At 48.6% G+C, this 22,286-nt stretch overlaps 1 protein-coding gene across 2 annotated transcripts; it reads right to left on the reverse strand.

The window, feature by feature from the left end:
• Window positions 1–615: 615 nt before the first annotated feature.
• On the reverse strand, window positions 616–18,724 carry TMEM40 (transmembrane protein 40). Of its 2 annotated transcripts, XM_032149104.2 has the most exons (10): window positions 18,649–18,724; window positions 17,557–17,685; window positions 9,465–9,518; window positions 4,877–4,916; window positions 4,468–4,514; window positions 4,039–4,086; window positions 3,098–3,169; window positions 2,910–2,984; window positions 1,893–1,955; window positions 616–814 (listed from the first exon to the last, which is right to left on the reverse strand). In XM_032149104.2, the coding sequence occupies exons 1-10, from the start codon at window positions 18,719–18,721 to the stop codon at window positions 795–797; spliced, it is 621 nt and encodes a 206-aa protein (XP_032004995.1). In that variant the 5' UTR covers window positions 18,722–18,724; the 3' UTR covers window positions 616–794. The 2 variants fall into 2 exon arrangements, with proteins under 2 accessions (XP_032004995.1, XP_032004994.1); XM_032149103.2 differs by lacking the exon at window positions 17,557–17,685 and having other exon boundaries at window positions 18,649–18,721.
• Between the last annotated feature and the right edge of the window lie 3,562 nt (window positions 18,725–22,286).

The raw sequence follows: 22,286 nt of genomic DNA on the forward strand, positions 1-22,286 counted from the left end.
TGCAGCCCTGAACTCCTGGGCTCAAGCAGTCCTCCTGCCTCAGCCTCTTGAGTAGCTGGAACTGCAGGTATGTACAGGTATGTACCGCCACATTTGGTCATTAAAAAAAAAAATTGTAGAGATGGGGGTCTATGTTGCCCAGGTTGGTCTTTAACTCTTAGCTTCAAGCAACCCTTAGCCTGAGCCTCCCAAAGTGCTAGGATTACAGTTGTGAGCCCCCATGCCTGGCTGCCATTTAGTTTCTGATGATCATTTTCCTGCCTTTTTTTTTTGGGCGCAAAAAAAAATGGTTTTAGTCCCCAGCATCCTACCTGCATCAGGTTCACCAAGGGGCCCCAGCCTGGCGGCTCCCTGCGTCAGGGCAGTGGACCATCCATCTCTCCCAGGATGGCTCGGTAGCACCTGAGAGCGCATGCAGATAGCCTGGGATTTGAGAAAAACCATGAACCCAGACAGATCACAGCTTGCAGAGCTCAGGGTCTCTTGCTGTCCTCTGAGAGCAGTGACCCCCCCCCAGAATCTTCCTGCTGGTCCAGGTACTGTGAAAGCTCAGGCCCCACACCCACCCTCTGCCTTCCATCCTGGCAGCTGGATTGCACAGCAGTACTGCCCAAATGATGCCCTTGCCTGGGCTGGTGCCAACATTCAGACCACATGGAAGGAAAAGTGTTCTGTTTATTAGTCTGGTTTGGTCTCCTGTGCGTCTCTCAGAATGCTGCTCTGTCCTTGTGGGCTCAGGGGTCGCAGTGGTGGTCACACCGGGGCCTGCTTCTGCTGCCCACCTGGCAGTGGCCTCAGTCAGTCTTCCTGAACCCTGGAAGGCAAAGGCCACAGGATGGCATGGGATTCTGAAGGCAGCCAGGCTTCATCCCCACCATCACCTCAGATGCCCAAGTACCCCTCACAGCTGGCATGATGTAGTCACACCAGAAGCCATGGGTCTCAATGACCCATAGTCATAATAGCTAGTTTTCTTTTCCTTCATTACATGGATTAAAGGAGACAGATATTTCCCCAGCACAGCCACACAGCCACTTGGCCTCTCCATTCTGAGGCATAAGGTGGTCACAGAGCTGTCAGTCAGGAAAGACGATGTGCTTTCGCCCAGCCCAGCCACTGAAGCTGTGTGACTGTGGGCGAGTCACTCCACCTCTCTGAGCCTCATTTTCCTATTGGTCAAGTGTAACATTGCTAAAGCCTACCTCCCCAGTTGCTATTAGGCAAGTACAGCCGTGGAGAAGATAGCGTTTGGGGAATTGTAAAGTTCTACAAGAGAATGAAGACTAACCAGACCATTTTTCTACTGTTTCACACTTCAGGCCTTTGCATCCATTCCTCACTTGATCTTCACAACACCCTTGTGCAGCAGAAAAGTATTACACCTATTTTCCAGTTGAGGAAACTGAGGCTACATGGCTCATCCAGGGTCACAGAGCTACTAAACTGGCAGAGGAAGGACTCAAACCTGGGTCCTCTGCCTCCAGGCTGTGTTCTTTCCTGTATGCTAAGCCTCTTTTTTTTTTTTTTTTTTTTTTTTTGAGACAGAGTCTTTCTCTGTCCCCCAGGCTGGAGTGCAGTGACGCGATCTCGGCTCACTGCAACCTTCACCTCCTGGGTTCACGCCATTCTCCTGCCTCAGCCTCCCGAGTAGCTGGGACTACAGGCGCCCGCCAACATGCCCGGCTAATTTTTTGTATTTTTAGTAGAAACGGGGTTTCACCGTGTTAGCCAGGATGGTCTCGATCTCCTGACCTCGTGATCCGCCCGCCTCGGCCTCCCAAAGTGCTGGGATTACAGGCTTGAGCCACCGCGCCCGGCCTGCTAAGCCTCTTTCTAAATGAAGATCCTGCTAGGGACAAAAAGAGTGAACACAGGAAGACTTTAAAAGTTACCTGTCAGCCTAAACCTCTGGAAGAGGGGGATGAAGCCTTGGAGGACGCTGTGGATGCGGTACACTGCTCAGAAGCAAAGAAAAAAGTGAGTTAAGTTTGTGCCCCCACAAGGGATACCTGGCCACCATTGGACAAGGGCCTAACTCATGCAAACAAAGCTCTGATGGTGGAACTTCAGGCAGCAGGTTAAGCTTAGATAATGGTACTAGCGTTATTATTACTAAAAACAACAACTCTGAACAGCAGGAATGGTGGCAGGAAACTCACTCGCCAAATTCAGTTCCCAACTCCATTAACTAACTTGTTTTCAGTATCTGGCTAGTTCTATTTTGTTTGCCACTTTTATTTATTTATTTTATAGACAGAGTCTTGCTATGTTGCCTAGGCTGAACGAATTCCTGGGCTCAAGCCATCCTCTTGCTCCAATCTCCTGAGTAACTGGAATTACAGGCGTGTGCCCTGGGCCCGGCCTGTTTGCCACTTTAATCTGTTGCTGTTGCGTTGTATGGAGCTGCCCATTTTTGCCACAGGGTTTTGCCAGTGACCTTACATTGACCTTGAAAGTGGTCAGGCAGAAAATATGAGCATAAGGAAAATTTTTTTTTTTTTTTTTTTTTTTTTGAGACGGAGTCTCGCTCTGTCGCCCAGGCTGGAGTGCAGTGGCGCGATCTCTGCTCACTGCAAGCTCCGCCTCCCGGGTTCACGCCATTCTCCTGCCTCAGCCTCCGGAGTAGCTGGGACTACAGGCGCCCGCCACCGCGCCCGGCGAATTTTTTGTATTTTTAGTAGAGACGGGGTTTCACCATGGTCTCGATCTCCTGACCTCGTGATCCGCCCGCCTCGGCCTCCCAAAGTGCTGGGATTACAGGCGTGAGCCACCGCGCCCGGCAGGAAAATTTTTTAAAAAGTGTAGATTATGACTCTCTGGTCCATACTTGAATGAGTATGAAAATGAATATTTCTACCCACCACCCCTCCAAGAGACTGTGTGTGTGTGCATGCTGGGGAGGGGCTTACCTAGTCCGAAGTAGATGCCAACGGTTTCCAGGGAGGCGAAGGTGAGCAGGCCGACCCCAAGTGACATGAACCAGTCTGGAAGGGCAGTGAGGGAGGGAATGGTCAGCCTCCAGGTCTTGATGCCCCTGCCCCCTGCACCACCCCCCATGCCATCCCCCTTGCCCATTCTCCAGGGTGCCTCCCCTCACCTGCGTAATAGTGATAACACACCAGCAAGGCCCCGATGGCAAAGCACAGGAGGACGAAATGGAAAAACTCATCTGTGAAGGCAGGGGTAGGCAATCACTATCTGCTGCTTTCTCTCTCTTTTTTTGGGCAGAGAAGACAAGGTCTTGCTCTGTCACCCAGAGTGGAGTGCAGTTGTGCAATCACAGCTCATTGCAACCTTGAAGTCCTGGGCTTAAGCAATTCTCCTGCTTCAGCCTCACAAGTAGCGAGGCCTACAGGTGCATGCCATCACATCCAACAAATTTTTAAATTTTTAGTAGAGACAAGGTCTCGCTATGTTGCCCAGGCTGGTCTCGAACTCCTGGCTTCAAGCAATCCTCTCATCTCGGCCTCCCAAAGTATTGGGATTACAGCTGTGAGCCACCATGCCTGGCCTCTTTTTTTTTTTTTTTTTTAAATTACAAAAAATCTCTGTGTCAAGCACCATGGTCTTTCTCTTGCCCTCTCCTTCCTCCTAGAAGTCTCAATGGATTCCAGGCCTGGAGCAGGGAGGTTGCTCCCATTTTCACTGTTCCTTTCCGAGTCTGGTCTAATCTAACCTTACAACTCTCTCAGCTCGGCTGACCTCCAGCTCCCCATCCTGGCCACAAGGCCTGGTAGGCATTTACCATCCTATGGCTGTGCATAGCAGAAAGAGCAGAGGACCAGAGCTCAAGCTCAGGCCACGCCACTCACAAGCTGTAAGGCCACTCCCCAACCTTGAACCTCAGTTTTCATATCTGCAAAATGGGAACCACTGTCCCACCCTGTTGAGGTGATTCTGAGCTGAGTAATGTGTAAACTGCAGGGCACACGACAGAGGTGGGCTATGATTACTGCTGTGCTAGGCCACCAGCTACATTTCACCCCTAGAAATCTAGCCAGACAGGAAAAAGCAGCTCTGCTACACCAAGTTCCTTACCATCTTTCTTTATATTCAGTCTTCTTAACTGAGAGGCCTCCACTTCTCCTTAAGAACAAGAGAGAGATGAGTATTTAACTTTGATGCAGGACGGCAGGTGGGATTTTCTCTTCCCTGCCTCATTGAGAATTAATATCCTGGGTACTTCTTCCTGGGTCAGAGGGCACTCACTGCAGGACCAGTCAAACTGTGAAGATGGGGGTGCTGTCCTTGGAACCCCCACTGACTTCCTCCTCCTTCCTTAGGCCCGAGTCTGCCTTCCGTTCCGTTTCCCCTGCACTGGAGATCCCCCTTCTGAATCATAGTGACACTGGCTGGTGACAGCATCCCTGCTGGGACTAACCTACCCTCTCAGGCTGTCTGAGGTCCCAACCCATCGTCTGGAATCCAGACCCTCTCTAGCTCTCCTATTTGGGCTTGTGTATTTACCACTTGCTGGGTCAGAGCCTCTCCTTCGGAGTCCCGGAAACGAGAAACTCAATGTTAGTGCCCAACCCAACTTGGGGTGCTTAACAGGTGCCTCCACCCTGGGGAAGGCTATAGGTGACCTAAAAAAATGTCCCCATGGAATTCTGCAGCCCCCAAGGGATCCTTCTATTGATGGCTGGTTGGTTGTAATCTCCTTGGGTCTTGCTCGGACAGCTTTCCAAGCTCCCCAGGCTCCCTGCTTCATGCCACAGCAGGCCCAGCCTGCTTGATGAGCCTAGGCTCAGTGGACCTGGGGCTCCTCTTTCTCAGAGCCAGGTACCCCAACAGGTGCTAGCCGTCTTGGGGGAGAGGTGATGCCTAGACCTGGCTCAATACCAGCACCAACGACCACTCTCCTCTAACTGGACACTCACCTGATTCCCCAGAGGGTACCACCTCTCCAGGAGCATCTGCGCAGAAAGGAAATCAGTGATCATATACCCATGATCCTCTGGGGAGGGAGAAGTCATGCTTCAGGGAAGGTGGATCCTGCTCAGAGACTTTCCACTTAATCTGGAGCCTGCTGGAGGGTTCCTGTTCCAACTAAAGGGGCAGCCACCACCCACCAGCCACAGAAAGCTGCTGTAGAAATGCCTGCCCACTCTTACAGGTCTGTCAATTTCCCCAGAGAAGACAGGTTTTCAGGTAAACTTCTTGATTATAGAAAAGTTTGGGCCGCACGTGGTGGCTCACGCCTGTAATCCCAGCACTTTGGGAGGCCAAGGTGGGTGGATCACGAGGTCAAGAGATTGAGACCATTCTGGCTAACATGGTGAAACCCCGTCTCCACTAAAAATACAAAAATTAGCTGGGCATGGTAGCACGCGCCTGTAGTCCCAGCTACTCGGGAGGCTGAGACAGGATAATTGCTCAAACCCAGGAGACAGAGGTTGCAGTGAGCCAAGATCACACCACTGCACTCCGGCCTGGCGACAGAGCGATACTCCATCTCAAAAAAAAAAAAAAAAAAGTTTGGCAACTCTTGTATTCCATGAATCAAAATGCCATTGCTTGTGAGACATGACATTATTTTATGTACTACTATGTAAGAAAAGCCCTTGACAGTTACAATTGTAAGTTGCCAGTGATTTTTTTTTTTTTTTTTTTTGAGACAGAGTCTTGCTCTGTCGCCCAGGCTGGAGGGCAGTGGTGCAATCTTGGCTCACTGCAAGCTCCGCCTCCCGGGTTCATGCCATTCTCCTGCCTCAGCCTCCCGAGTAGCTGGGACGACAGGTGCCCGCCACCACGCCTGGCTAATTTTTTGTATTTTTAGTAGAAATGGGGTTTCACCATGTTAGCCAGGATGGTCTGGATCTCCTGACCTCGTGATCCACCTGCCTCAACCTCCCAAAGTGCTGGATTACAGGCATGAGCCACCGCACCTGGCTGCCAGTGATTTTTTTTAATAGAGATAGGGTTTTGTTATGTTGCCCAGGCTGGTCTTGAACTCCTGGGCTCAAGCAATCCTCCCACCTTGGCCTCCCAAAGTGCTGGGATTATAGTCACGAACTACCATGCCTAAGTTTGCCAGTGATTTTTAAAATGCATCCTGATTTCAGAAATATTCAAATGTGAAAAAATGTGGTGTAGAATTGATGAAATATATTCACATTCATAATTTTATTTTCAAAATTTATTTATTTGGAGACAGGTTCTCTCTCTGTCATCCAGGTTGCAGGGCAATGGCGCAATCATGACTCACTGCAGTCTCAAACTCTTGGGCTCAAGCAGTCTTCCTGCCTCAGCCTCCCAAGTAGCTGGGATTACAGGTGTGAGCCACCATGTCTGGCTCTCACAATCATAATTTCATATATATATAATATATAATTTATATAAATTTATATATAATATACTTATATATTATATAACTTATATAAATTATATATATTATATATTTATAATATTTATTTATTTATTTTGAGACAGAGTCTCACTCTGCCACCCAGGCTGGAGTGCAGTGGCATGATCTCAGCTCACTGCAACCTCTGCCTCCTGGGTTCAAGCAATTCTCCTGCCTCAGGCTCCTGAGTAGCTGGGATTATGGGTGCCACCACACCTGGCTAATTTTTGTATTTTTAGTAGAGACGGGGTTTTGCCATGTTGGCCAGGCTGGTCTTGAACTCCCAACCTCAACTGATCCACCTGCCTCAGCCTCCCAAAGTGCTGGGATTACAGGCGTGAGTCACAGCGCCTGGCCACACAATCATGATTTTAAAAAAGCATTCTGGGCTGGGTGCAGTGGCTCATGCCTCTAATCCCAGCACTTTGGGAGGCCTAGGCGGGTGGATCATGAGTTCAGGAGATCGAGACCACCCTGGCTAACACGGTGAAACCCCATCTCTACTAAAAATACAAAAAAAAAAAGCATTCTGTGTGGGCTGGGCGTGATGCTTCACACTTGTAATCTCAGCACTTTGGAAGGCCGAGGTGGGTAGATCACTTGAGTCCAGGAGTTCAAGACCAGCCTGGGGCATACGGTAAAACCCTGTCTCTACCAAAAATACAAAAATTAGCTGGGCATGGTGGCGCATGCATGTAGTCCCAGCTTCTCAGGAGGCTAAGGTAGGAGAATCGCTTGTGCCTGGGAGGTGGAGGTTGCAGTGAGCCAAGATGGTACCACTGCACTCGAGCCTGAGCAACAGAGTGAGACAGCATCCCAAAAAAAACAAAAAATAAAAAACCTCCCCCTCCCTTGCCCCCCAAAAAACCATTCTGTGAGCCAGATAAAAAGCATCTGCCCACATGGGCCACCCATTTGCACATGGCTGCTCCAGGCTATGCAGATGCAGGTGATGACACTTGCTGCCTTTTACCCACAGAACTCTGGACTAGACAGGCAACTCCAAGCTCATGCCATCTTGCTGGCTTCTAGACTACCAGGCTCTGAGCATGTGGGAGCCAAGCTGGCTTGTACACCTCGATCCTTGGCTCCCACCCTGATTGTTGAGCCACTTGTCTGGGCTGCCGAGGGTGAGTTGAACCCTATAGACCTGAGCTGCCACCTCTGCGTTATTCCAGTCCTGGGCGTCCTTCTCACACCATTCACCATGTGGTTCTTGGTGCCTGTTCTAGTTCCCTGGTGACCTTGCTCCTAGCCTGTCATCTTCTTCCCCTCAAGGGCAGACAGGCACTTGTATGATCTTCCTACCATCAGGCCCCTACTTCTGTAGTTTCCTGTCCCACAGGGCAGCCCCAGGACACAAACACCACAAGGGGCACTTAGCATGTGACAACAGGCACTCAGCACACTGAACACTATATGCAAAGTGACCAGAGGGGCCAATACGGAGAGTGCAGAGAGCATACCAACGACAACATGAAATGAGAACTCGAGCAATGTAAATTACCAAGCACCTCCGATGTCTGGGGGAAAGAAGTAATTCATGAATAAGTGACTGTATCTACGTTTTCTACAGTGAATATGAATTACTTAATGAGAAAAATATTTTAAAATACACGTAAACATAAAGGTTTATCTTATTTTATACCCAGTGAAACCTTTCTTAAATTACTTGAGTAATTAAACGCATTTTTCTAAACCAGATTATACTTGTTTTTGTAACAAAAAAAAAAAGAAAGAAAGAAGGACCAGCTGCAGTGACTCATGCCTGTAATTCTAGCACTTTGGGAGGCCAAGGCGGGAGGATCACTTGGGCTCAGTAGTTCAAGACCAGCCTGGGCAACACGGCAAAACTCTGTCTCTACTAAAAAATACAAAAAATTAGCTGGGTGTGGTGGCACACACCTGTAAGTCCCAGCTACCTGGGAGACTGAGGTGGGAGTATAACCTGAGCCCAGGAGGTTGAGGCTGTAGTGAGTCATGATCACACCACTGCATTGCAGCCTGGACAACAGAGTGAGACCCTGTCGCAAAAAAAACAAAAAACAAAAACCCACAATACAGATGACTCAGAGGCAGCCACTGGTTGTATTTGTTACATAACAAATAAAATCTTTTCTTTAGCATATACATAAGTGTTTTCCACTGCTTTACTTAAGTTATTGCCAGGCATTAGGAGATTATGTAGATTTCTGAAATGTTGGATTAAACACAGATATTAAGGCTTTCTTATCTAGTAGAGTGCATTTGTCATATTCTTTGGCAAAAGAGTTCATTCTACAAGTTCTTTTTTTTCCTCTTTTTTTGTTTCTCATTCTACAAGTTCTATTTCACCCTAGTACTACCAACCAAAGCGCCATATTATTCATGCCTCCTCACTGTAGTAATCAGGGTATTGGAAATAATTATTCTGTAAAATGGGTATGGTGGAGATCAGATCCTTCATTTTCCTTGTGTGCTGAAACAGCCCAGTATTCCAAGAGAGGGGGTACCAATCATGTCCCATTCTGCTGGTTTAGGAGCTGAGGCCCAGAAAAGTGGTTGACTCTTCATGGTCACCCCATAAGTCAAGGTTATAGCTCAGAAGAAAGTGCAGGATTGGCTGGGCGTGGTGGCTCACGCCTGTAATCCCAGCACTTCGGGAGGCCAAGGCGGGCGGATCACGAGGTCAGGAGATCGAGACCATCCTGGCCAACATAGTGAAACCCCGTCTCTACTAAAAATACATAAAATTAGCTGGGTGTGGTGGCAGGCGCCTGTGGTCCCACCTACTCGGGAGGCTGAGGCAGGAGAATCACTTGAATTGGGGAGTTGGAAGTTGCAGTGAGCTGAGATTACACCACTGCACTCCAGCCTGGGCGACAGAGTGAGACTCTGTCTCAAAACAAACAAACAAACAAAACAAATAAAAACCCCAGAAAATGCAGGATTTCCTCAAGACAATCTCATGCCCACCTCCCCACCTGCCAATGTTATAACCACCCAGCTGGCCACATCTCCTGTATTTGGCTGGGACTTTTCAGCTCATGAATCACCCTCATGACCTTGTTTCTGCCCAACAAGGCCCTCTTTTCCTTCATCTAATTGTTTTCTCCAAAGCCACTGGGCAACTGATTACCTCCATAGAGCTGAAGCTCATCCTTCAAAACGTCAGGCTCCCCATGCCCAGGACCTGGATGGAGACAAACCCCTTAGTCAGCACTCCCCAAACACAGTGATCCAGGCCACTTCCATCTCCCATGGCTTTGAAGCTTAAGAAGTACCACAGTCCTTGTGCTGGAGGTGAGGTGGGGGGTGGTCTTCAGGAGGCAAGGCAGCACAAGTACCTTCCCTTTGCCCTCTCTGATGCCCCCAGAACTTCCAGAGGTGACCACACTCAGAAAGCATTCAAGACCCAAGAGGACCTGGACCTTGCTCAAGGTTAATAGTGGGTATATATTGGGCACCAGCATGCACCAACACTGTACTAAGTGATTTATATTTAATACTTCATTTGCTCCTCATGGACATCCTATGAAGAAGGTATTAGTACCTACCCACCCATTATACAGATAAGGACGCTGAGGCCCAAACAGTTAAATTATTTTCCCAAAGTCATATATCCAGCAACTGGCAACTCTACCAGGTCTGTTGCCAAAGCCTGCATTCCTAATCATGTTTATATCCAGAAATAGAACCCAGGGCTCAGCTCTAGCCTCATGGGCAGCATTTATTAAACACCTTCTGTGTGGCAGGTTCTGTACTAGGCAATAATTCAGCTCTTTTCCCAGTGCTCTTTCCTTCCTATGAAATTTGTTATTTCTTTTGCAAAAATTATTTCCTGGTTGTAAAAGTAAAACATTCTCGGCCAGGCACGGTGGCTCACCCCTGTAATCCCAGCAGCTTGGGAGGCCAAGGTGGGTAGATCACTTGAGTCCAGGAGTTTGAGACCAGCCTGGGCAACATGGTAAAACCCTGTCTCTACTAAAAATACAAAATTAGCCAGGCATGGTGGTGCATGCCTGTAATCCTAGCTACTCAGGAGGCTGAGGCAGGAGAATCACTTGAACTCAGGAGGTGGAGGTTGTGGTGAGCTGAGATCATGCCATTGCACTCCAGCCTGGGCAACAAGAGCGAAACCCTATCTCCAAAAAGTAAATAAATAAAATAAAAAATAAAACATGCTCATTGTAAATTATTTATAGTATAGGACAGTTCAAAAAAGGGAAAATAAAAATCACTTATAATTCCACCATCCTGAGATAACCACTATTAATATTTTGGTATTTTTCCTTCTAGTCTTGATTATAACCATATATGTCTGATTTTTTATAAAGTATATACGAGATCAAATTAATTCTATGATTTGGCATCTTTCTTTTTCAGTTCAGTGATAGATGAAGAGCAGAGCTGTCATCAGGGCAGAGTGTAGTAGCATCCTTTATCTATTCTGCTGCTGTCAGGCTATTTCCTATTTTATCCTGCCATAAACAGTGCTGTGAAGAACATCACACAGGCAGGTTCAGTCCCACTGAGAAACTCAACAGTGAGTGAGTGGGCAAAAGAAAAATGGTAAGGCCTATTTCCTACCGGGTGAGCCGTTCCCGTGGGGGTATCCAGCCCCCATGCTCAGTCGACGTTTTCCGGTTGCTCTGGGGTGCTGGTCCTCATCATTGCTCTCTGCGGGGAACAAACACAAGCTGTAGGAGAAGCTCAGCCCGGACCCAGCTGGGAATGCATTCATTCTGGTGGCCATTCTCAGAATTTGGTTTACGAGAAGAGTGTGTGGTTTGGTGGGAGGAACTCTGATTTGGGGACTGGAGGTAGGAGACCTGCCACTCATTTTAGGTGTGACTTTGCACAAATCCCTTAATATTTCTGTTGATTTCGTGTCTACATAATATTTCTGCTTCTGCCTTGCCTACTTCATAAGACTTCCATGAAGATAAGACAAGGTCCCATGAGGCATCATAGTACTGAGATGGCTTCCATCCCACCAAGTGCAGGGGCTGTGTCATCTGTTTCCCCACCCATCATGCTGGCTCTGGATGTTTGCTGTGTCTCCCACCCCCCTGGAATATCCTTCCTGTTTGTCTGTGTTATTGAGAAGCTTAAGCTGATGTCACACCTCCTGTAGAAAGCCTTTGCCAACTGCCCCAGTTCACACTGGTCTCGCGTTTCCCTGCTGGGGTTTCTATAGCACCAGCTGTCTGTGCTTGACTCAGTGGACACGAGGGCCAGCGGTCTCGTGATGTGCCTCTCTCCAACCGTTTTATCTCCTGAAGGACATGACCTGGGTTCTCCACCCTGCAGGGGTGCCCAGCTAGGAACAGGAGCTTGATCAAGACTTGAAAATGGTTGTCAATTGTGCTCTTTGGCCAGTCAGCATTCCAAGAATTCAGGTCTAGGAGTTTCTGGCTCCAGGTCCAGAAGACTCCTTTATCCCAAGACAGGACCGTGGGGACCTCCTGGTCAGTCATGGGTCAATTTAAAAAATTCCAGGAAACCAAATTAATTGTGCTTAAACATCAGTGCATCTGTGATCTCAACTGGATAAGGAGGAAGAGAGATTGGGAAGCTCAACAAAATAACAACACTGGTGTTTATCTCAGGAGAGAGGATTTTGGGTGACTTCTATTTTCTTCTTTTCTATATTTTACAAATATTCATCTGTGCAAAAAATGACTTTTTATTGCTAAAAAGATAACGCATGTTGCAAAATAAAGAAATATAGAAAATACAGTAAAAATTATTCCAATTTTTTTTTTTGAGACGGAGTTTTGCTCTTGTTGCCCAGGCTGGAGTGCGATGGTGTGATCTCGGCTCACTGCAACCTCCCAGGTACAAGCGATTCTCCTGTCTCAGCCTACCAAGTAGCTCAGATTACAGGCATGCACACCACACCTGGCTAATTTTTTTTTTTTTTTTTTTTCTAGAGACGAGGTTTCACCATGTTAGTCAGGCTGGTCGTGAATTCCTGACCTCAGGTGATCCACCCACCCTGGACTCCCAAAGTTCTGGAATTACAGGTGTGTATCACCGCACCTGGCAATTACTCCAAATTTTATCAGCTAGAGACAACTGCCATCGATGTGTGAATGAACATTGTTTTAGCTTTCTCTGTGATATATTCATAATACAAGTTTTTTGGAGACAGGGTCTCACTCTGTCACCAAGGCTTAAGTGCAGTGGTACAATCAGGGCTCACTGTAGCCTTGACCTCCCAGGCTCAAGTGATCTTCACGCCCCAGCCTCCCGAGTAGCTGGGATAACAGGTATGTGCCACCACGCCCAGCTAATTTTTTGTATTTTAGTAGAGATGGGATTTCACTATGTTGCCCACACTGGTCTCGAACTCCTGGACTCAAGTGATCCACTTACCTTGGCCTCCCAAAGTGCTGGAATTACAGGCGTGAGCCACCGTGCCCAGCCTAATATGAATGGAAATTTTAAAAAGAAGATATTTTTTTGTTCTTTGGTTATTTTTTTTTTTTTTTTTTTTCAGAGTTCGCGCTGGGATTACAAGCGTGAGCCACCACACCCGGCCTGATTTAGTTATTTAAAAAGTTACCCAAACTGCAGAACTGTGAGTTAAATACACCTCTTTTCTTTTTCTTTGTTTTTTGAAACGGAGTCTCACTCTGTCACCCAGGCTGGAGTGCAGTGGCGCAATCTCGGCTCACTGCAAACTCTGCCTCCCCGGCTGCCTCCCCGGCTTAAGTGATTCTCCTGCCTCAGTCTCCCTAGTAGCTGGGATTACAGATGCCCACCACCACACCTGGCTAATTTTTGTATTTTTAGTAGAGACGGGGTTTCACCATGTTGGCCAGGCTGGTCCTGAACTCCTGACCTCAGGTGATCTGCCCGCCTTGGCCTCCCAAAGTGCTGGAATTGCAGGAGCGAGCCACTGTGCCCAGCCTCTTTTCTTTATAAATTAAAAAAAAAAAATTGACCACAGCAGAAAGATTCACTGTTCATTGCTAGTGTCCCTAGTACCCATCACAAAGACTGGCACATATTTGGTGCTCAGTAAATATTTGTTAAATAAATGTAAGGAATACACTAATATGTTTTGGGTGGTTGTCTCTGGGTAATGGGGCAAAGGGTGATTTGTTTTCTCATATGTTTCCCTATATGCTCTATATTTTCTACAGTGTACCTGTGTGTAATCTTTTACAGTTGAAAACAAAACTTCATCTAAAAATAACTGGATTAAAACAGGTATGTAGGAGAGAGATGGTGGATGTGACTATGAGTGAGGGTCCTGCATATGAGGATGGCAGGGCTGCAATGAGCCACCCAGGCTTGGGGCCTCTAGGGTAACGGGTCCCTGTCCGGGGCTGAAAAACAGGCAGTCATATTCTGGCAGCAGGTCAGTCATAGTAGGATCAGGGACCAGGATCCTGAATGTCAGCCTGTCTTTATGCTTCTAGGACTCTGGCTTCCTCCTGCTGCTTTCTCTTAGCACTCCACTTGGCTAATTTCAGCCAGTCCCATGTGTGAGGTGCCTTGGTGCCAGGGATTATGGTCACATGGGGGACATTTTCAGAAGAGCAGCACTCCTTGAGGGACAACCAGAACCAGAGGACAGAACACTCTTTCCTGCCCAGGGAGGAGAAACAAATGGACAGGCAACAAACAGCCCCCTCCCTGCACCTGGAAGCTCTTCCTCCAGAGCCAAACCCCAACGTGGTGGGCTTGTGTGTTTTTTTTTTTTTTTTTTTTGAGACGGAGTCTCGCTCTGTCGCCCAGGCTGGAGTGCAGTGGCGCAATCTCGGCTCACTGCAAGCTCCGCCTCCCGGGTTCACGCCATTCTCCTGCCTCAGCCTCTCCGAGTAGCTGGGACTACAGGCGCCCGCCACCACGCCCGGCTAATTTTTTGTTTTTTTTAGTAGAGACGGGGTTTCACCGTGGTCTCGATCTCCTGACCTCATGATCCGCCCGCCTCGGGCCTCCCAAAGTGCTGGGATTACAAGCGTGAGCCACCGCGCCCGGCCTTCGTTTTTTGTTTTTAAATGAGGAGATGGCTTCCTTTTCAGTGCCATGAGGAGACTGGCTACAAACAAACCCACTGGGCCCACCGACCACTCTCCCTCCCCTGCTGAAATGATCATTGATTTTGTGGCTTTGGGCCTTGGTCTCAGCATTTGCAACATGAGGACATAAGACCAGAGCTTTTCTTTTTTTTTTTTTTTTTTTTCCTTCCAGCCCAGAGACCTTTCGTTAAATAAAGTCTTAAGCTCAAGCCCACGGCATAAAAGAGATCATAGTGCAGGAGCTCTGACTGACGAGGATTAGCCTCCCGGATCCCACAAAGACCTCCGGGGAATCCCAAGTTGGTTACTGAGCTCTCTTAGAGCAGGTCAGTTGGCCTCTCTGTGCCTCACTTTTCTCACTTGTAAACTGGGAATAATAATAGTACCTTCCTTTATGGGTTGCTGTGAGAATTGAGTTATTACCTGCAAGTGTTTACAACAGCTCCCGGCACAGAGTAAGCATTCAATAAATATTGCTGGTGCTACTACTATAAATTCAGCCTTACATTTTGAATTAAAAGAATACAAATGAAAGAACATTCTGCTGTTTCTTGGAAAATAATGTGGTTATTTGTAATCAGGATGTTATTGGAGGTCAGGTGCAGTGGCTCACCCCTATAATCCCAGCACTTTGGGAGGCCGAGGCGGGCAGATCACCTGAGATCAGGAGTTCCAGACCAGCCTGGCCAACATAAAGAAACCCTGTCTCTACTAAAAATACAAAAATTTGGCCAGGCATGGTGGCGGGTGCCTGTAATCCCAGCTACTCAGGAGGCTGAGGCAGGAGAATCGCTTGAGCCCAGGAGGCAGAGGTTGCAGTGAGCTGAGATCACGCCACTGCACTCTAGCCTGGGCAACAAAGCAAGATTCTGTCTCAAAAAAAAAAAAAAGATGCTATTGGAGATGTCATTCCTCTAAACCCACTAAACTACTTGCAAGGAATCAATACTTAGGAATGATTTGTACAAAAATTCAAAAGGCAAAAGCTTTCGCACAAGGATGCTCATGAGCATGATAAACCTGGGAGGGGAAGATCATAACACAATTGCTTTTAGAGCTTTTAATATGTGCTACGTGCTAAGACTTTACCTGTATAACAAATTTAATCCTCACAAGAATCCCATGAGGTATTATGTATTGCTATTGAGAGGTGACAGCATGCTGGCAGTCCTCACAGCCCTCGCTCGCTCTCGGCGCCTCCTCTGCCTGGGCTCCCACTTTGGTGGCACTTGAGGCGCCCTTCAGCCCACCGCTGCACTGTGGGAGCCCCTTTCTGGGCTGGCCAAGGCGGGAGCCGGCTCCCTCAGCTTGCAGGGAGGTGTGGAGGGAGAGGCGTGAGCGGAACCGGGGCTGCACACGGCGCTTGTGGGCCGGCTGGAGTTCCGGGTGGGCGTGGGCTTGGCGGGCCCCCCCACTCGGAGCAGCCGGCCGGCCCTGCCGGCCCTGGGCAATGAGGGGCTTAGCACCCAGGCCAGCAGCTGCGGAGGGTGTACTGGGTCCCCCAGCAGTGCTGACTCACCAGCACTGCGCTCGATCTCTCACCGGACTTTAGCTGCTTTCCCGCGGGGCAGGGCTCGGGACCTGCAGCCCGCCATGCCTGAGCCTCCCACCCCCTCCATGGGCTCCTGTGCGGCCCGAGCCTCCCCGATGAGCGCCACCCCCTGCTCCACAGCGCCCAGTCCCATCAACCACCCATGGGCTGAGGAGTGCGAGCGTGCAGCACGGGACTGGCAGGCAGCTCCACCTGCAGCCCCGGTGCAGGATCCACTGGGTGAAGCCAGCTGGGCACCTGAGTCTGGTGGAGATGTGGAGAGCCTTTATGTCTAGCTCAGGGATTGTAAATACACCAATCAGCACCCTGTGTCTAGCTCAGGGTCTGTGAATGCACCAATCGACACTCTGTATCTAGCTACTCTGGTGGGGCCTTGGAGAACCTTTATGTCTAGCTCAAGGATTGTAAATACACCAATCGGCACTCTGTATCTAGCTCAAGGTTTGCAGACACACCAATCAGCACCCTGTGTCTAGCTCAGGGTTTGTGAATGCACCAATCGGCACTCTGTGTCTAGCTGCTCTGGTGGGGCCTTGGAGAACCTTTGTGTCGATACTCTGTATCTAACTGATCTGATGGGGACGTGGAAGACTTTTATATCTAGCTCAGGGATGGTAAACGCACCAATCTATATCTAGCTCAGGGATGGTAAACGCACCAATCAGCGCCCTGTCAAAACAGACCACTCTGCTCTACCAATCAGCAGGATGTGGGTGGGGCCAGATAAGAGAATAAAAGCAGGCTGCCCGAGCCAGCAGTGGCAACCCGCTCAGGTCTCCTTCCACACTGTGGAAGCTTTGTTCTTCTGCTCTTTGCAATAAATCTTGCTACTGCTCACTCTTTGGGTCCACACTGCTTTTATGAGCTGTGACACTCACCGCAAAGGTCTGCAGCTTCACTCCTGAAGCCAGCAAGACCACGAGCCCACCGAGGGGAACAAACAACTCCAGACGTGCCGCCTTAAGAGCTGTAACACTCACTGCGAAGGTCTGCAGCTTCACTCCTGAGCCAGCGAGACCACAAACCCACCAGAAGGAAGAAACTCCGAACACATCTGAACATCAGAAGGAACAAACTCCGGACACGCCGCCTTTAGAACTGTAACACTCACCGTGAGGGTCCGCGGCTTCATTCTTGAAGTCAGTGAGACCAAGAACCCACCAATTCCGGACACACTATCATCCCCATCTTCTAGATGAGGGCACTGAGGCAGCCACGGGTTGAGCAGTTTACCCAAGGACGTGTAGCTACTTAGTGGTAAAGACAGGATTTGAACCTGTAACACACGCTTTGACTATCGCACTGGGGTGCCCCTAATAAACCTAAATGCTACTTTACATGAGATGCAGCCACTTGAGGGGCTGTTCGGTAAACATTAAAAATAGCTACAGAGATATTACAGAACAACATGGCTAAAAGCTTAGGATAAGTTGCGGAAAATTTTAAATGGAGGACAAAATTGCCAATACGACCAATTATAACTGTGTACATAGAAGCACGTGTAGACAGATCAGCTCTAGAAAAGAATGTGGAGAAACAGTATTGGAGTTTCAAGTACTTCAATGACTTCAAGTATGGGGGATTGTTTCCCCATGTAAATCTTTTTCTTGAATAATATACATATATTTAAATCTCTGCTATACCTGAGGAGGAGGAGGATGAAGAAGATGAGGAGGAGGAAGAGGAGGAGGAGGAGGACTTGTTTCTCTCATATTGTTCTTGGGAAAAGAGTCCAGCCTTCCCATCTTGCTTGTGGAAATCTGTCTCTCCATCTGCAAGGCACAGAGGCCAGGGGATGAGCGTTTCCCACCCTTCCCACCCCAGGGACCACCCAGTCCTCTCCAGGGTTCTACTTGGACTTGGGGATCCAGGAAGGACTGGATTATCTTCCCAAATATCTAGGGCCAATGCAACATGCAGGAGACCAAGGCTCTCAGAGATGCCAGGGGCTCAAAGAAGGCTCAGTACAGAAATTTATCTGAATATGGACTCAGAACAGGGGTTTCTTTTTTTTTTTTGAGACGGAGTCTTGCTCTTTCGCCCAGGCTGGAATGCAGTGACGCTATCTCGGCTCACTGAAAGCTGTGCCTCCCGGGTTCACGCCATTCTCCTGCCTCAGCCTCCCAAGGAGCTGGGACTACAGGCACCCACCACCACGCCCAGCTAATTTTTTGTATTTTTAGTAGAGACGGGGTTTCACCATGTTAGCCAGGATGGTCTCGATCTCCTGACTTTGTGATCCGCCCGCCTCGGCCTCTCAAAGTGCTGGGATCACAGGCATGAGCCACCGCACCTGGCCAGAAAAGGGGTTTCTAAGCCCCCTGCCTTGCCCAGAGACAGCTAGATTCTGTAGAGTAGTTGCTAATTTAGGATCCTCTGTAAATTACAGCCAAGATGAGGTGTGATCAAGCCCTAAACCTTCCCATTCCCCATTCTGGGGTCACATAGGACCCTCTCCACCTTCTAGGGGTGCTCCCTAGTGCCAACCCAAGCCCCCAGAGAATTCTTGAGGTTTGGCAAGCAGCTGAGGGTCCCCATAGCTAGGCAGCACAGGAGGATAGATTGGACCATGCAAATGTGTGTGTGCATGTGTGTAAAACCACTACTTCCCCATTTCAGCTGTGATTTGAGGGCCTGTGCAATGTGAGCTGAGGAGGGTCTTCTTCTGTCCCTTCTACTTTTGGACTCCACCTCCCACGTGGTTTTGCCCAGAGGGTCAGAGAAGGCAAACGTACAGTCTACATCTTTTGTTTCTCTGTGGACTTGACTGTTGTCTTGAGGCTGGGAGGAGGTTGCTGAAGTCTCCATGGCTTTTCCTGGAGGAATAACAATAATCAGTAGTTAATATCGCCTTAGTTAATATCTTAATATACAAAGAGCTTGGCAAATAAATAAGAAAAAGACAAACACTCGGCCGGGCGCGGTGGCTCACGCTTGTAATCCCAGCACTTTGGGAGGCCGAGGCGGGCGGATCACGAGGTCGGGAGATCGAGACCACGGTGAAACCCCGTCTCTACTAAAAATACACAAAATTAGCCGGGCCTGGTGGCGGGCGCCTGTAGTCCCAGCTACTCGGAGAGGCTGAGGCAGGAGAATGGCGTGAACCCGGGAGGCGGAGCTTGCAGTGAGCCGAGATTGCGCCACTGCACTCCAGCCTGGGCGATAGAGCGAGACTCCGTCTCAAAAAAAAAAAAAAGAAAAAGACAAACACTCAACATTCAAAGGAATAAGAAAAATAATTAACAAAAAAATGGTAGTTCTGTTGGCAAGCAAGAAGGCCGGGGTAGTGGAGGGAGGAGGGTTAAGGGAGTGGGGAATCGGGGTGGTGGGTATTGTTTAGACAACTAGCAGGGGGCTTCATGAAGGAAATCAGTTTTTATCTGTGCCTGAAAAGTCAGGCACAATCTTTTTTTCTTTCTTTTTTTTTTTTGTGTGTAGAAACAGGGTGTCTCTATGTTGCCCAGGCTGGTCTTGAACTCCTGGGCTCAAGCAATTCTCCTACCTTGGCCTCCCAAAGTGCTGGGATTCAAGTGTGAGCCACCATGTCCAGCCTAGGTACAATTTTGATAGGAATGCAGATTTGAAGTTGGTGAACCAACTCCAATCCCACAAACATGGCCAACATCCAGGAATGATTGAGCAAAAAGGCAAGGGAGTCCTGGGCCCCGGCCGGCCTCACACACAGAGCCACCTGCCACCTCTTGACAGCTACGTGCACAGGAAAGAAGTTTCTTTTAATGGAGCCCCTGTGCTATGAGTCTCTGTTATAGCAGCTGAGCCAGGAAGTGCAGGCTTCCTTCTGATTCCTTGCCCTATTTCTTCTTCTCTCAGCTCTGAGGCTGAGACCTCAAATCTGAGAGGAGGTAGATTTACTAGTCTCTGACTCATTTATTTTTTACTTTCTTATTTGAGACAGAGGTCTTGCTATATCACCCAGTCTAGTCTTGAACTCCTGGGCTCAAGCAATCCTCCCACTGCAGCCTCCTGAGTAGCTGGGACTACAGGCACGTGCCACTGTGGCCAGCCTCTGACTCATTTAAACCATGTTTCTCAGCCTCAACACAACTGACATTTGGGACTGGGTAACACATTGTGAGATGTTTAGCAGCCTCCTCCCAGATGCCAGTAGCACTTTCCTGTTCAGCTATGACAATAAAAATGTCTCCAGACATTGCCAAATGACCCTTGTTGTGGGGCAAACATCACCCCCCATTTGAGAATGGTCTAGAGAATCTACCACAAGACCTTGGCAGGAAGCCTCCTCCCCTGTGTCTTAGAGCCAGATTGCCTGGGTTGGAATCCTGTCTCTGCCTCTTCTAGCGATGGAAGCATGGGCAAGTTACTTAATCCCTCACTGCGCCCTGGGTTTCTCATCTGTAAAACAGAGACAGTAATAGTGCTTACCTCAGTGTGAAAATGGCAGGACAGTCCTTAGCAGGGCCGTTGTGAATGCGGGTTTCCTCCTCTACAGGCCTCCTCTTACCCTTGGACATTCAGTGTCCAGTACCATCCCCGCTCATCCCCCATCTCGTAGGCCCCAGACTCCATCACCCGTTTTTTTTGTTTGTTTGTGTTTTGAGATGGAGTCTCACTTCTGTCGCCCAGGCTGGAGTGCAGTAGCACGATCTCAGCTCACTGCAACTTCTGCCTCCTGGATTCAAGTGATTCTTCTGCCTCAGCCTCCAGAGTAGTTGGGATTACAGGCGCCACACCCACGCTCGGCTAAGGCTAATTTTTGTATTTTTAGTAGAGATGGGGTTTCACCATATTGGCCAGGCTGGTCTTGAGCTCCTGACCTTGTGATCCACCCGCCTTGACCTCCCAAAGTGCTGGGATTACAGGCGTGAGCCACCGTGCCCGGCCTACCCTTTTCTAGAATAAAACTTCCCATTTCTCAGAGCAGAATTTAGCTAGGCATTAGGAAGTCACTAGCCATTAAAATGCATCGAATCGAGATGGAATGACCGACAGCAGAAGCCTCTAGGGCATATTTCTATTTTGAACAGGGTTCTCTGCATGCAACAGGTGACTAGCACATATTCATTGGCTGAGATCATTTCTAATGAAGGCATTTCAGCTAGAGTGGAGGAAGAGTTGTAGAGCCACATGGGGGAAAGAGAGCTGCTGGCTAATGTCAGATAGACGGAAGTTTACAAAGTCATAAGCTCTTTTTCCAGTCTCATCTCCATCCTGCTCTGTGTCCTGGTCACACACAGCACTTTTGGCTTAGTCCATTCTTTCCTAATGTCAAAATTGCATCTGACCTTCCAAGCACAGGTCGAAACCCACTTCCCTCATGAAGTACTCTTTCGATTGCCTAATCAATACCCACCAACTCTATTCCCTACTCCCCTAACCTTACTCCCTCCACTATCCCTAGCTTTTTTTTCTTTGACAAGGTCTCTCTGTATCACCCAGGCTAAAGTGCAGTGGTGCAATCACAGCTCATTGCAGCCTTGAACTCCTGGACTCAAGTGATCCTCCTGCCTCAACCTTCTGAGTAGGTAGGACTACAAGCATGTACCACCATCCAGGGTTTGTCTCCTTCACTAGATCATGAATGCAGCCTAAGTAGGAACTAAGGCTGATTCATTTGTGTCACCCATACCCTGTACAGAGCCGGGAACAAAGGAAAAATGATGATAACAAGCAGCTATAAGTGCCTACTATCTGCCAGGCAAGGTTCTAACAGTTAACTCGTGTTAACTAATCTATTCCTCACCACAAACCTGTGAAGGCTCACCAGGGCTGTGCCCATTTTATAGGTCAGAATATTGGGGCACAGAGAGGATAAGAAACTTGCCCAGGACGGGCCGGGCGCGGTGGTTCACGCCTGTAATCCCAGGACTTTGGGAGGCCGAGGTGGGCGGATCACGAGGTTAGGAGATGGAGATCATCCTGGCCAACATGGTGAAACACAGTCTCTACTAAAAATACAAAAATTAGCTGGGCATGGTGGTTGCAGGCCTGTAATCCCAGCTACTCAGGAGGCTGAGGCAGGAGAATCACTTGAACCTGGGAGGCAGAGGTTGCAGTGAACCAAGATCGCGCGACTGTACTCCAGCCTGGGTGACAGGGCGAGACTCTGTCTCAAAAAAAAAAAAAAAAGAAAAGAAAAGAAAAAAAGAAAAGAAAGGAAAAGAAAAGGAAAGAAAAGAAAGAAACTTGTCCAGGACCACATAGTAAGTGGTTAAGCAAGGGTAGTTGGTTGCTAAGCCCATGTTGGGAGACTAAAGGAGTGATGCTGGCTCTTCTCCTCAGGACCCTGACATTGGCACCAGGAAAGAGGACACACTAACAGTCATCAGAGTGTTATGCAAATATGCTGACTTGGCTTACATTTAGCTACTGATGGAGCCTTGAGTAATTGTTA

Source organism: Hylobates moloch, unplaced genomic scaffold, assembly GCF_009828535.3.
Source record: "Hylobates moloch isolate HMO894 unplaced genomic scaffold, HMol_V3 SCAFFOLD_4, whole genome shotgun sequence".
Classification (NCBI taxonomy): domain Eukaryota; kingdom Metazoa; phylum Chordata; class Mammalia; order Primates; family Hylobatidae; genus Hylobates; species Hylobates moloch.

What these genes read in the sequence shown, in the direction of transcription:
- TMEM40 (XM_032149104.2), bottom strand. Translation starts at nt 18,721, where the DNA reads ATGGAGACTTCAGCAACCTCCTCCCAGCCTCAAGACAACAGTCAAGTC. An exon ending in TGAGCTTCAGCTCTATGGAG is followed by an intron (nt 4,917 to 9,464) that starts GTAATCAGTTGC and finishes CTTTCTGCGCAG; the next exon opens with ATGCTCCTGGAGAGGTGGTA. An exon ending in CCCTCTGGGGAATCAGGTGA is followed by an intron (nt 4,515 to 4,876) that starts GTGTCCAGTTAG and finishes ACTAACATTGAG; the next exon opens with TTTCTCGTTTCCGGGACTCC.